At 42.2% G+C, this 12,482-nt stretch overlaps 1 protein-coding gene across 4 annotated transcripts in view; it reads left to right on the forward strand.

Annotated features, from left to right (window-relative positions):
• The window catches only part of KANSL1 (KAT8 regulatory NSL complex subunit 1), a 1,100,309-nt gene extending 1,094,173 nt beyond the window's left edge, over nucleotides 1-6,136 (forward strand). For all 4 annotated transcript variants that reach the window (XM_069634095.1, XM_069634096.1, XM_069634094.1 and 1 more), the window contains 2 exons: nucleotides 1,667-1,919; nucleotides 2,574-6,136. In XM_069634095.1, the coding sequence (XP_069490196.1) occupies nucleotides 1,667-1,919; nucleotides 2,574-2,789 (469 nt within the window). In that variant the 3' untranslated portion in view covers nucleotides 2,790-6,136. The remainder of the gene's footprint in view (nucleotides 1-1,666; nucleotides 1,920-2,573) is intronic.
• The last annotated feature ends 6,346 nt before the right edge of the window (nucleotides 6,137-12,482 follow it).

Genomic DNA, 12,482 nt, shown 5'->3' on the forward strand with positions numbered 1-12,482 from the left:
TTTCTGAAGTCCAACTGAGGGCTTAGTAAAACCATTCATCTGAGACAGTACAAGACTCCACTCTTAGTGTAAGGCTGTACTACCTGAGTTCATGGTAGCGTAGATGGAGCAGCCAGGTTGATTTTAGGAGGGAGAGAGGGCTGTAGAATCAGTATACATGAAATTGTAATACAACTATGCATACAAATGATCCAAAAAAAACAATGAAACACTCTGTATTGTAAAAATAAAGGATTTAAATACCGGTAGGCCCAGAGAAATCTAGGGATAAATACTAAAATATTATGAAATCACAGTATAAAAACCCAACACTATACTTGAAAGCACACAGACCCAAGTATAGACCTTATTTGAAGTACCTAACAGTGGTGCTAGGGAAATCAAAACCTTTTCATACACATTCAGTGTAGGCCAAGCCTATCCGTTGGGAGTAAAAACCAATGGTTACTTTTTACAATTACATTCAGTAATGCAAGGGCAGTGTAGACCCTTCCAGTTGTACAATGAGTCTCAGTACAAATCACTTAATCAGTCAACTGGACAATATACTTTTGGTAAATAGTGGAATACTTTTTCTAGGTGCAGTAAAAACCTATAACTACTTTTGTGATAAGTTAGACTAGGTGAGTTAAACCTAAGGATATAATATACAATTACAGGTGCTTTTGAAATCGGGGAAGCCCAGATTGAGGTAAGCAGTAACTAAAGCTGAGTTTGGAAAGCCCCTTTTTTGTAACAACTGAAACACGTGTAGATTATGTCAATAAGCCTGGGTTGATATAGAACAGTAAAAAAACACTGTGTAGTTTATAGGGGTGTGAAGTAATGATACATTGATGTATTTTCTAAGGGTCGCATGTTAAGGGTAAACCCATGTATTGTTAAGTTGACATTGGATGTGTTAGTAAACATGAGTATGTATGGTGGAATGAATCCAATGATGTCAAATGTATGTGTTCTGTGAGCAAGCAGTGTTGATTGTGAATTTTGATAATAAATTCATGTTTTTAATATTTAGTCAGCAGTATCTATCCAACCACACTACTAAGGTCCATTTTGTTTATTACTGGTAAAGAAAACTATACATTAGACCAAAACAGTGATAAAAGGCACGGACCTTTTTTTTCCTGCAAGTATAATTTGTTTGGAATTAGTTTGTAGCCAAACACATAAACCCCTCATAATTATTATGAGGTTTGGAGTGTTACCCTCATAAAAGTAACATTTTTATGTAAGAAACCACACTATAGAATATTAATATGATGAATAACCTCCATGAGTATGTGAATGGGGGCGATAAATGTCTTTAAATTACTTTGTTTGAATACCCAGAATCCTTTGGAAGACGGTCATTTTGTGAATAATTCAACTAAGCTTATATGCTTTTGCATACTGTTCTTATGCCCTATAGCCAAAAGCTTTTGCAGCAAAGAATTGAAAAGTGAGTGAGTAAAACTAAATAAACCAGAGGACTTACTTGCATGTGCTGTGAGACTCCCAAAGTTGCACGTGATTAATAGAAATTGACACTATGATCTTTTAAAAGTACTTTCTATTTTTAGCATTTTTACTTAATCATCTGATCAAGGGGGAAATGCAATTAAGATTTAGTTTGTGTTCATCAGTCTAAAATTGATGCATTTTGGTTTTGTCATATTGCTTGCAGGTCTTACAGATCATCAGATGGGCGGACAACCCCTCAGCTAGGAACTGCAAACCCATCCACACCACAACCAGCATCGCCTGATGGTGGGAACTACCAGAGTCTATCTGAGTTTTCACACAGCCAGTCACCCCGAAGTCCGATCAGCCCTGATGCCCTTTCAGCTCCCCTAACACCAGCTTCACGCGACTCCCATCAGCTACTCTCAAATGAGGACACACGGTGTTCCACGCCAGAAATGGGTCAGGATGAACTGGTGAGTTTGTTCAAGATTTCAGTAGTTTACCAGAAATGCATTGTTTCACCGTCTATTTCCATTACATAGTTTCGGCATGTTCGGCATTGAAACAAAGTAATCATCTTGAATTCTTTCCTGCCCCTTTTTTTCTTCTCTTGACAACTTCCAGAAATAGGTTTTGCACTAGATTGGGGGCGAGGGAGTGGTCACAAACTTTATTTGGTGGGATTAGGGATGTCTGCCTCCTGCACTTAACTTGGCCTTTACTGCTTTCCTCTGTTCCCATCAACACTTCTCGTCTGCGGGAGCCAATATCATTCATCCCAAAGGAATGTAGCAGACAAGTTCCAAAGACTGGTATGAAAGCAAAAATGTATTATCTTTGAAAAAGCATATGTTACTCTGGGGAGTACGCTGCCAGTAGAGAGGGCGTGGCTGTGCTCACTCGAGAGCTTTTAAGCCACAATTAAAATTGATCACTAGGAGACCTATATATGTTTTTTTAAGTTCTTGGGCTCTGTTGCTTTTATTGTTAAACTTGAGCCATCTTCTCTGAGGAAACATGGTTTGACATGTTTGGATACATTTTGTTGTGTGAAATGCATACTGAAGTGCAACCTGATCGCCTTATTTTCCAAGGAGTAAATAAGAGTGGAACTTCTTCTTTTCCAGACAATACAGCCGTGGGAGAGGAGATACTTCCCCCTTCCTTTTGACCCCAAGACTGAAAGTGAGGACCAATTGGATGTGCAGGACAGAATGTTCAGATCCACGCGTCGTACCTCTGGGAGCAAAACTACAAAGGAATTGGAGAGCTCCCCAACGTCGCCCCTCCCCAATGACACGAAGAGCAGAAATCCAGCCACTTTGCGGCCGACGCACAGATAAAAAGAAAATGAACATTGGCATTAAAGCTTCAGAAAGTTGTCGTTTGATATTCAAACATCCTTCAGAGAAAATAATTTCACAGTTTTTAGTGAATTTAAGAAGTTTAGAAACTGTTTTGTTTTTTGTTAGCAGTTTTTGTTTTCCTGTCTGAATCACCGACTATGTCCCCCACCCACTTGAAAAAAGAAAAAAAAAATCTCCCAGTTCATCACGGACAAAATCCAACCAATTACGGATAAATTGAAACATGCTTCCCGTTTGTATGTGCAGGCATATGACTATCACTCCGTTGAGTTGTCTAACAGACTTCAAGGCTTTGGGTTCTACATATATATTTTTTTTATCAAAAAGGGGTGGGGTATTTTGTATGGTTCCCTCTTTTGATTAAGGTTTTAATGGAGTAAAATTAGTGATGGAAACATTTCTACTTGTTTCTCCAACGTTTTGCACTCTTATGCAACACTTCTTCCCTCAGCAATGATATCTGTTTACCTTATTTTTCGTCAATGCCTCCCCAAGGGTTGTGCTAAAAGTTGCTTGCATTTCTTTAGCGATTTTGCCCTGCCTGCATCAGACCAGTACCTAAAATATGCCTGTTTCTATAAATACCTTTTATCGTGAGCCCTCATCTTTGCTAGATTCAGGCCCGTGCATTTCCCATATTGTAATAAACAGCCGTCAATCTAATAAAGGAGCTTGTGTTCCCGCATGGCAGTCACAAAACTGAAGAAGATTCTTGGCTAAATCTGAAGGTTATCAAGGGTACTGCTAAATCTCGCCCATTAAAAAAACATTAGGCCCATATTGTAGACATTGAAACTTCACGGTTTGTGTGCTACTTGGATCAATCTCAGTAAAGCAACAGAAATTAAATTCAGAATCTTTTTACTAGTGCCATTGGTGCTTCTATCTCACGCATTTAGTGAGACTGGCGGAGCTAGTGGGCACACACTGGCTCTTTGGCAGACAGTGCTTGCGTGGGCGTGAGGCCGGCAAAAGGCGTGCACGTGCTTAACAGTAGCAGTCTGTTCAAACTACTGTTGTAATATGTCTGCAACTTGCATAACAGGACACTGTTCCCACAGTGTAGTATTATCAGTGCTGGTGCCCAGTCTTCACCGTGTACGATAGCAATTTATCTGTCATCTTGAGGTTGTAGTGAGGAACAAGCCCATAAAACGTGCAGGGTGGCTAATTCTATATGGCAAAAACTTAAAGGCCATGCACCAATAATTTTTGATTTCTAGTGTTTATAGCCATGTAAACTAGACTCAATTGTATTCATGCTGCAGAATTAGCGCCACGCCTATTGAGCAGTGGACTTCCTGCTTCAAAAGGATTCTGATTTATCTGCCTGCTATGCATCAGTAGAATGGAATCTGCTACATATTTCCAAAAGCACATTTTCAGGGGCTTAAAACACCTGAAATGTACGTAATCTGTGCCAAAAGCAATGTGTTGCAAAGGGTTAATTGGGATTGAGGTAACTGTCCTGACATGTCAGTGAGGTTGATTTGAGAGCACACTATGGATTCAATTTGCAGATTGAGAGATTCTATTGTCCAGAGATTTATTTGGAGCAATATACCTCAAACACTGAGTAAACTGAATTTGTGTTAAATTGTTCCCTGAAGCCTTTGTTCTAAAGTCCTCTGTTTGACATTTCTGGCTTATTTGCAATTGCCCCTTTTTATTGAAGCAGAAAACCTGAAGCTATGAAGGCAGGGTACATGTTATTTCATTGATGTATGAAATGTTTAGCCTGACCAGCAGTGTTTCAAAAGTAGAGGCACTGTTTTTAAAATTGATTCGATACTGCTTGGATTTCTAGCAGATAGCTTTAGAAAATGTGATCATGCATTTAATGCCTTTGTCTATACTTTCTGCCTTCCCAGGCGAGTCCTTGCATGATCATGTCACTTTGCATCTGGTTAACCTATCGAGGGCAACACTTACTAAATCCTTAGTGGGAATTGTTTGGAAATTACCTATTCCCAAATCTGTGCCCTGGAAGTGGTTTTAGTCTTCACCCATCCAACAAAATGATGAAAGAGCACAAGTGTTTCAGACCAATTCCTTTTCTTGCCTTTGTTTTAGTGACTTTTGGCAACGGAATGGATAAAAAGACTTAAGAACTGTGCTTGTATGATTAGTTAAACTGCTTGCATTAATACAGTATTTCCTTTCTTACTCGGCCCTGCCTTTTCTTGCATTTTGCAGAAGCCAAATCCACTGTGCTTTTGTTATGTTTGGGGAAGTCATATATTTTCCCAGTTTAAAGCCAATCTTTTTGTTTCCCAATGTCATTGCATATGGGTAGATGAAACTGCAGGCTTGTTTTTGCTGACCAGTAGAAACACTTCAGGTTACATTGAAGGAAGCCATTTCACTGGGCAGAACCTGGTCTCCTTTTACGACTTTGATGCAGGTTTAGGCAAAAATGTCCAGATCCATGGTCCCACACTTCCAGTCCCTTTACCCCAGCCCTTCCGCCAAAGCTTATTTGGTTCAGCAGCCTCACATACACTATACCCAAACCAGTTAATCTGACACTTTTGTGTGTGCTTCTTTTAACCAAGGATTAATCGCCACATTGTAACAATTTGAACACAAAGAAAGTTCAAGAACAAATTCATAATTTTTAAGGGGGTGATTGATGCCAATCCTTCATTCGGACGGGTGTTTTAAATTTCTAAAAGAAAATCAATAAAGAGGAAAAAAGGAAACAGTCTGTTCTTCTCACATTGTTCTCTGGTTTTGTACCCTCTGTAATATCCTTGAAGACATGTTGAGCGTTCTCGTCTCATTGTTAGCAGTGTGCCTGTCTTCTGTATATTCACATCACCAAAAAAAAGCGAGAAGCATAAATGTATTTTTTTCATTTTATTATCGTATTCAAAAATAGTCGCTAAACTGCTTAATGGTCAGGGTTTTTTCACAACTTACAACATTTTGCAAGGGATTTTTTTGTTTTTCTGTACTTGAGAGTTTAAATGGTTTATTCTCCTTCTTGTTACTTTGAAACAGAAAGATGCGTACCATATCTCTATGCATTAAAAGTGCTTTTTTTTAATTTAAAACGTTGAAAATTATGAATCACCCTTTTAGCAATTGTAAAGGAAAAAAGAAAAATCCCTGTATTTTGTAAATATTTCCTCACCCTCCTCTGAACTGTTATGACGGCAAGAGCTGTAGCTGCGCCCTGGCTGTGTGGAAGAAGAACATGTTTTTCCTCTGTGCAGAGCAGCTCTTTGTTCATGTCCTGATTCTGTTGGCAAGCACAAGTAGGTGCTTATAAAAAAAAAAACATACAATTTAAAAAATTAAAAAATGTTAAAGAATGTTAAGCGGGTTGATATTCTTTAAATCGTTATTTTGAATGCAAAAGTAGCAAATGCATATTCATTTTGGTGCATGAGTGTCTTGTCTACTTAAGGTCTTGTTAAAGTAAATGTAGGCTTCAGAGGGGAGTTTTTGAACAGTGCAAGCACCATATTTCCTCATCTGTATTTGTTGTAAACTGGTCACTATGAAAGAGTCAATATTGGATATAAAGTAGGTATACCCCACTGCTAGTACGTTTTACACATGCCCCTTTGAATGCCTCTTGTGAAAGCCGATGTCTGTGTGCCTCTGCTGCAGTGAAGATTACCCAAACTTACAGCACAGGGAGTCTTGATTGTATTAAAGAGACAGAAGTGAGCATTAAACTTCCTTTAATACCGACTCACCAGCAGTATCAAAACGTATACACTTTTTAATTAAAGTTTAAATCAATTTTCTTTTTTTTTAAGCTGGGAATTACAACTCCCTATCTCCCGTCCTTGTCCAGTAGTTCCATATACCAATTATTATTCTCTGCGCCCTTTGATGTCCCATCCTGTACAAGTGCATTCTTCTTCGATGCTCTGCACTATTACACTTGCACCAACTGTCCTCGAAGGACAACTGATACATGAACAAACTGTCTTTAAGGCAACTGAGCGTCAATTACTGTTGCTCTCCACAATTAACAGGAACTGAGGCACAAGCACATTCCAAATGTTTATTTTTCCAGGAGACATAACATTAGAAATCGATAGGAAACCCCAAAAACTGTTTCCAGTTTTATACACAATACATATGATGAAGATGAACCTAAAAGTATGTAAGTGCTACATATCGCAAGAAGACCTTAAATGTCAATGCTTTTATAGAGAGAAAGTGCAAATCGCAAAACTATAGACAACAAACAATGGCTCTTAATCGTGAACTAAGAGCATGGTTAGGAACAGTGTAATCGCAAAACAGTTGACATTGCTTATAGATAGTCCCTTATACGTTTGTTTTATTCAGTGCGCAATCGGCGGCATAATAAGGCAACTGAGACCATAGGCAAACGAAAAAACACGACTGCAGCATTTCCATTGCATGCTCATTTCCCACTTCTGTCGGAATCTGCACCTGCTGAGTCAGCCACTGGCAGCATCAGTCATTATTCTGGTCTTCTCATGCATAGTAAGAAAACCACAGATCAGGGCGGGAATACGCAGGAACACACGGCTCATTTATCACATGAACATTGCATCTTCACAATCGCGTATGAAGTGCGGGAATAATGCTTGCCCCTGTGTCTTTATAGAATCAAGACTCCCTGTGCTGTAAGCTTGGGTAATCTTCATTTTATGTCAAGACTGTGCTTTGCACTACCGGCGAAAATAAAACGCCTTTAAGGAGGAGTCATTAGACCAGTCAGTTGCTCACAATATATCTTGCAGTCTAGCACCTACCACAAACGCCTTGGAGGCCATTGCCCCTCTCAAAGAATGCACCCTGAACGTGACAAGTCTACTCCTGCCTGTGCCATGATCTCCCTGACTGATCTGGCTATAGTTTAAGATGCTAGCGCCTTGAAGGGCTTTCTCTGTGCTGTAAGAAGCTGGGTGACCCCTGCTGACCTAAACTCTGCTGTCCTACTCTTGTAATCTATAATACAAGATGCCACACACAATTCAGGCTGATCCAGCAAATAAGAATAGAAAATAACTCTGGAGTTAGTCTTTGTTCTCTTCACCACGTTAAAAGCCACTCCCTCAGGGGAGAATAACTTCTTGTCTACCTCTAGGGCCTTGACGTCTGACACTCTCCTACAGCATACTGGGTATATCCGCATCGCTAGCTTTCCCGACAACTGCTGTAGGGACAAATGTTTATTAGACAGCCAATTAGGGAACACAGCTAGAAAATCTTTTAGGTCCCACAGGTAAGCGTTCTTGGGGGTTGGTGGAGCACAAAACCTCACTTCTTTTAGGAGCTGTACTACTGCTGGATGTTCGCACCCACCAGGCTTACTGCTCACAGTGTGTCCTGCCGAGATTGCTGATCTATCCACGCCTAGTGTCCTGAATGCTCTGCCCCTTGAATGGCTAAACAGTTAATCACCTGTCCTAGAGGGGCAGAAATGGGATTAAATGCCTCGTTGCTGACACCAGCGTGCCCAATTTTCCCACACTGCTTCATAGCTCCTGTGTGTAGAGCGTGTTCTGAAATGCCTGGCAAATTCCATTTGCCCCCGTTACCTTGCAGGCTATCGGCGGAAGCATGTCCACCATACTCAGTGGATGGCACTGGCCTGTGGGAACAGTTTCATCAGAACTGGAAACCACGCTTGCGACTTCCAGGCAGGAGCAACCCGCACTTTCTCTGCCTGTTCACTGCAAAAGTTCGCCAACAATCTGGCTATCATCGTGAACTGAGGGAATGTGTAAAGTCTCGCTCCTCCCCAGTGGTGCAAAAATGCATCTGCTCCAAGTGTGTCTGGATCTGAGCTCCAACTGAAGAACCTGGGACTCAGTGGGTTTAGCTTGGAGGCAAATGGATCAATGTCCAGAGGACCCCAAAGCTCCTTTATCTTGCGTAAAACTTCCTTCTGGAGCCTCCAGTCATTGGAGTCTTGCAGATATCTGGAGTCCCAGTCTGCGACCACTTTCTGTTCTCCAGCAGATACTCTGCTGTGATGGACAACTGCTTCTCCAGGCAGTAGTGCCAGATTTCCTTTGCTAGTTTCACTAGCATCTTGGATCTTGTTCCTCCTAGGTGGTTTATGTATCCTCAAAGCTCCTTTATCTTGCAGCAAACTTAACTCTGAAGCTTCCAGTCGCTGGAGTTCCAGACCGCGACCATGTTCTGTTCTCACAGCAGATAATCTGATGTGATGGACAACTGCTTCTCCAGGAAGTAGTGCCAAGAGTCATTGGCTAGTTCTGCTAGCATATTGGATCTTGTTCGTTCTAGGTGGTTTATTTATCTCACTGCAGACACATTGTCCATCTTTAGGAGCATACAGCAGCTCACTCTTGTCTCTTGCCGCAATTACCTTGATTGCTAACGGTCCTGCCAGGAATTAGACGGTGTTTGATGGCCTAGCTTTTCTGGATTCCACTTGTCTCCTGTTTCGTAAGAAATGCACTTGGCTCACCAGCCAGATCTACTGGCGTCTGACTATATGATCAGATGTTGAACGTCCCCGAAGATGGCTCGGATTTCTGCCGATAGATGAGGGATCCTGCATGTCCTGTGCTATCACCTTCGCTGCTAGAACTAGGATGTCGTTGAGGTAAGCTTGCATTCTAATGCCCCTCTTCTGACCACTGCTGCCACAGGTTTCATGAGCTTGGTAAACTCCCACATGGAGGAGAGGCAGAATGGCAGTGTTTTGAACCCCGCCCCACATGAACCAGAGGAAGGGGCAGTCCTTATGTGGTACTTACGGAGTCGTCACTAATTCCTCAAAAATGGTTTCCTCCCATATGGCCAGAGGACCACCTGATCCTATGCTTGGGGGGGGGGGGGGGGTGGTATGAGGGCGGCTCGTGTGGGCGGAGACTTGTCGGGGAAAGGTGGTGACCGCAACAGGAGAGACGCTGTATTCTTACTTTCGCAGAGAAGAAAACTGCATCATTCATAAAATGTTGATGGCTTGCTGTCACTATACAAGTCTTTCCCATTGTAAACCCAAAAACCTCTTCTTGGAAAACTCTAGGCAAAATATGATTCATACCTCATACACACACACAACCTTCCTTTAACAGCTCTCATTTCTAATGCTTCTTTGAACAGAAATACTGAACAATATCACATTGGAAGCCACAAATGTTATGAACTCCAACTCCCGGAAACACTCCAGTACTGAGAAGAGGTAGGAGTTAATGCAGATCAAGATAAACACTAAGTTAAACATCCAGTCTAGTTTTGAGGAGGTCCGAGTGAGCTGGACATTTAAAAATGGTGTCCGGTTTAAATATTTCACCCGAAGTAGAAGGAAGCGGAGCTTGGAACGAGAGAAACGGGCATTTCCACTCTGCTCCTTGCGAGCGTCCCATACCTGTGTGGTGCGAGACCAGACGTGTACACTGCAGGCACTGAGAGAGAACTGCTGAAGAGCCGGCAGCTCCAGCGGAGCAACGGGGAGCACAGGTGTACAGAGGAGCAGCAGTTGTGTTGGTGGGTAAAAGCAGAACTTCCCGTAGAGCTGGAAGTCTGCACTGCAGAGGATGCCATCCCAGAGCAGGAGCCTCACCGCAGCAGCATACCACAGGTCGGAGACTGTTCAGTACACCGGTGAGTCTGCCCAGAGCCATTGGGGGACCCTGTGACATACTGACGGGCACATGAACAGTGAAGCAGTGAAATACAGTCCCTTGAACAAATGCCCATAAATGAGATGTCAGTACGGGGAAGATTGGAACAAGTATTACCTCAAGCAAACAAATAGTAGTGAGGACCTACAAAGGCAGAACATGAACAAATCCCCATACATGAGATGACAGTGTGGGGAAGGTTGGAACAAGTAGAATCTCAAGCAAATGTAGTAGAAAACAAAGTGAAGTAACGCAGTTAACTTAAAGGACAGTGAAGGTCCAGAACAGTTCTGGTGAAAGGAACACACCAAACAGTGAAACATTGGGAGGCAAGATACCTGACAGGGGATCTGTCAGACCTTGAAAGGGTTTCCTGGCACAGGAATAAACGAGGAGGCCCAGACAAATTGTTTAAAGAGGAAAGATTCCTGGACGGAAGGTATACCAGGAGATCCATTTAAGTGGTATAAAGAAACTCGTGTTTTGCTAAGTATATGGTAATGAACTACACCTGAGGTACTTTTGCCATCTTTAAGGAATTATTTGAAAGACATTTTTCACCATCCTTGAGAAACTGTTTGAAAGAGATACCTTTGCCATTCTTAAGGAACTCTCACGTAAGAGACATGTGTGCTATTCTTAAACTGTTACTTGAGACACTTTTGCTATCCTTTTGACATTCTTAAGAAGCTGTTATTTGAAAGACACTTTTGCCGTTCTTGAGAAACTGTTATAAAGAGACAATTTTGCCATCATACTTAAATAATCCAGGGGAAGGGAAATCCTCTGGATCCAAGGACGACTTCTTGCAAAAGAATGTTTCTGTTGGATTTCTTTACATGCCTTGATTATGAACACTTTTTGCTAAATATAAGCCAGATACCTTTCCTTGCACTCTTATATGTTCATTTTAGTGAGAGGGTCAGAGTAGTATGTTTTTGACACAGACAGTTTGACTACGAGAGACAGACTGATCTTTAGTTTTAGTTTTCTAGGTAGGGAAACTCTTTAGGCTAGGGACAGAGAGGCCTTCATACAACTTTTTGTTTAATGGCTGATGTTGAAAATATTACAACTTTGTGTCTGCCTCTCATTTCTGACACCTCACAGTACTCATCTGTCAGGTCTATCCTCTCCAGCAAATCCCCCTTCCTGAGGATGTCCTTCAGGCGGTGAATGCCTTCCATCTTCAAATGCCTGTAGCTAATCTACCCGTTGAGGATCTTCAGATTGATCACTGGCCTGCCTGTTGCTGATGAACTCCATTGCCCCCTTGCACATGAGCTGTGTGAGCTTTGCCTGGAGGATGCCCTCCTTTCTCGTGAAAGTGAAATCGTGGTCTTGGCCTGCGCCTGCTTGGATTCCTCTATGAAGTCTAACCTGAACCTGATTGCCCAGGTGGCGCTTGACAGCTTGCACCATGCATTCATTCACTCCGCTGTCATCCCCATCCCTCCTCCCCCCACTAGTGGGTAATATCCCTCTCATGCTCTCATCTGATTGTGCAGTCGGATATCTGGAGTTCCCTTGCCCTCTGCGTCCTCGAATTGGCTCTCCCTCTCCCAGGGAAGAAAGAGTCCTGTTGCCTAGACTTCCAGTATTGGGCCATGAAGTCGGCGGTGATAGTTGTTGACCAGCTGCGTGACATCTAGTGGCCGGTCCCAGCAAAAACTGTTTAAGACAAATCTTTCCCACGATTGGGCTTTCTCCAGGGCTGTGTATGTCCCGACAAACATACTAATTTCTTTCGCAAATGTTTCTACCAAGAACAGGCTTTGAGCACTTTCACCCCCTCATATGTTACGAGATCGCCTAGTTTGCTGTCCATTTATAAGAGCAGGTCTCCTTCCTTCTGATGACCGGGCGCAATTGGTTTCCCAGTAGGCAAACCGCAACCTGTGCCCAGTTGCCTGGAAACTCGGCATCAACTGGCTCCCCATTATCCTTGGCTCTCTGTTAGGTCCATTATCTTCACTCTTGACAGTTCCTCCATGAACTGTTGATTCCCTTATGGAAGTCTTAGGATGTCTTTGTTATAAAGGTTATCGATTGGTCGAGCTTGGGGATCTCTGCC

This window comes from Ambystoma mexicanum, chromosome 13 (genome assembly GCF_040938575.1).
Source record: "Ambystoma mexicanum isolate Mex_15411 chromosome 13, UKY_AmexF1_1, whole genome shotgun sequence".
In the NCBI taxonomy this organism is placed as follows: Eukaryota; Metazoa; Chordata; class Amphibia; order Caudata; family Ambystomatidae; genus Ambystoma; species Ambystoma mexicanum.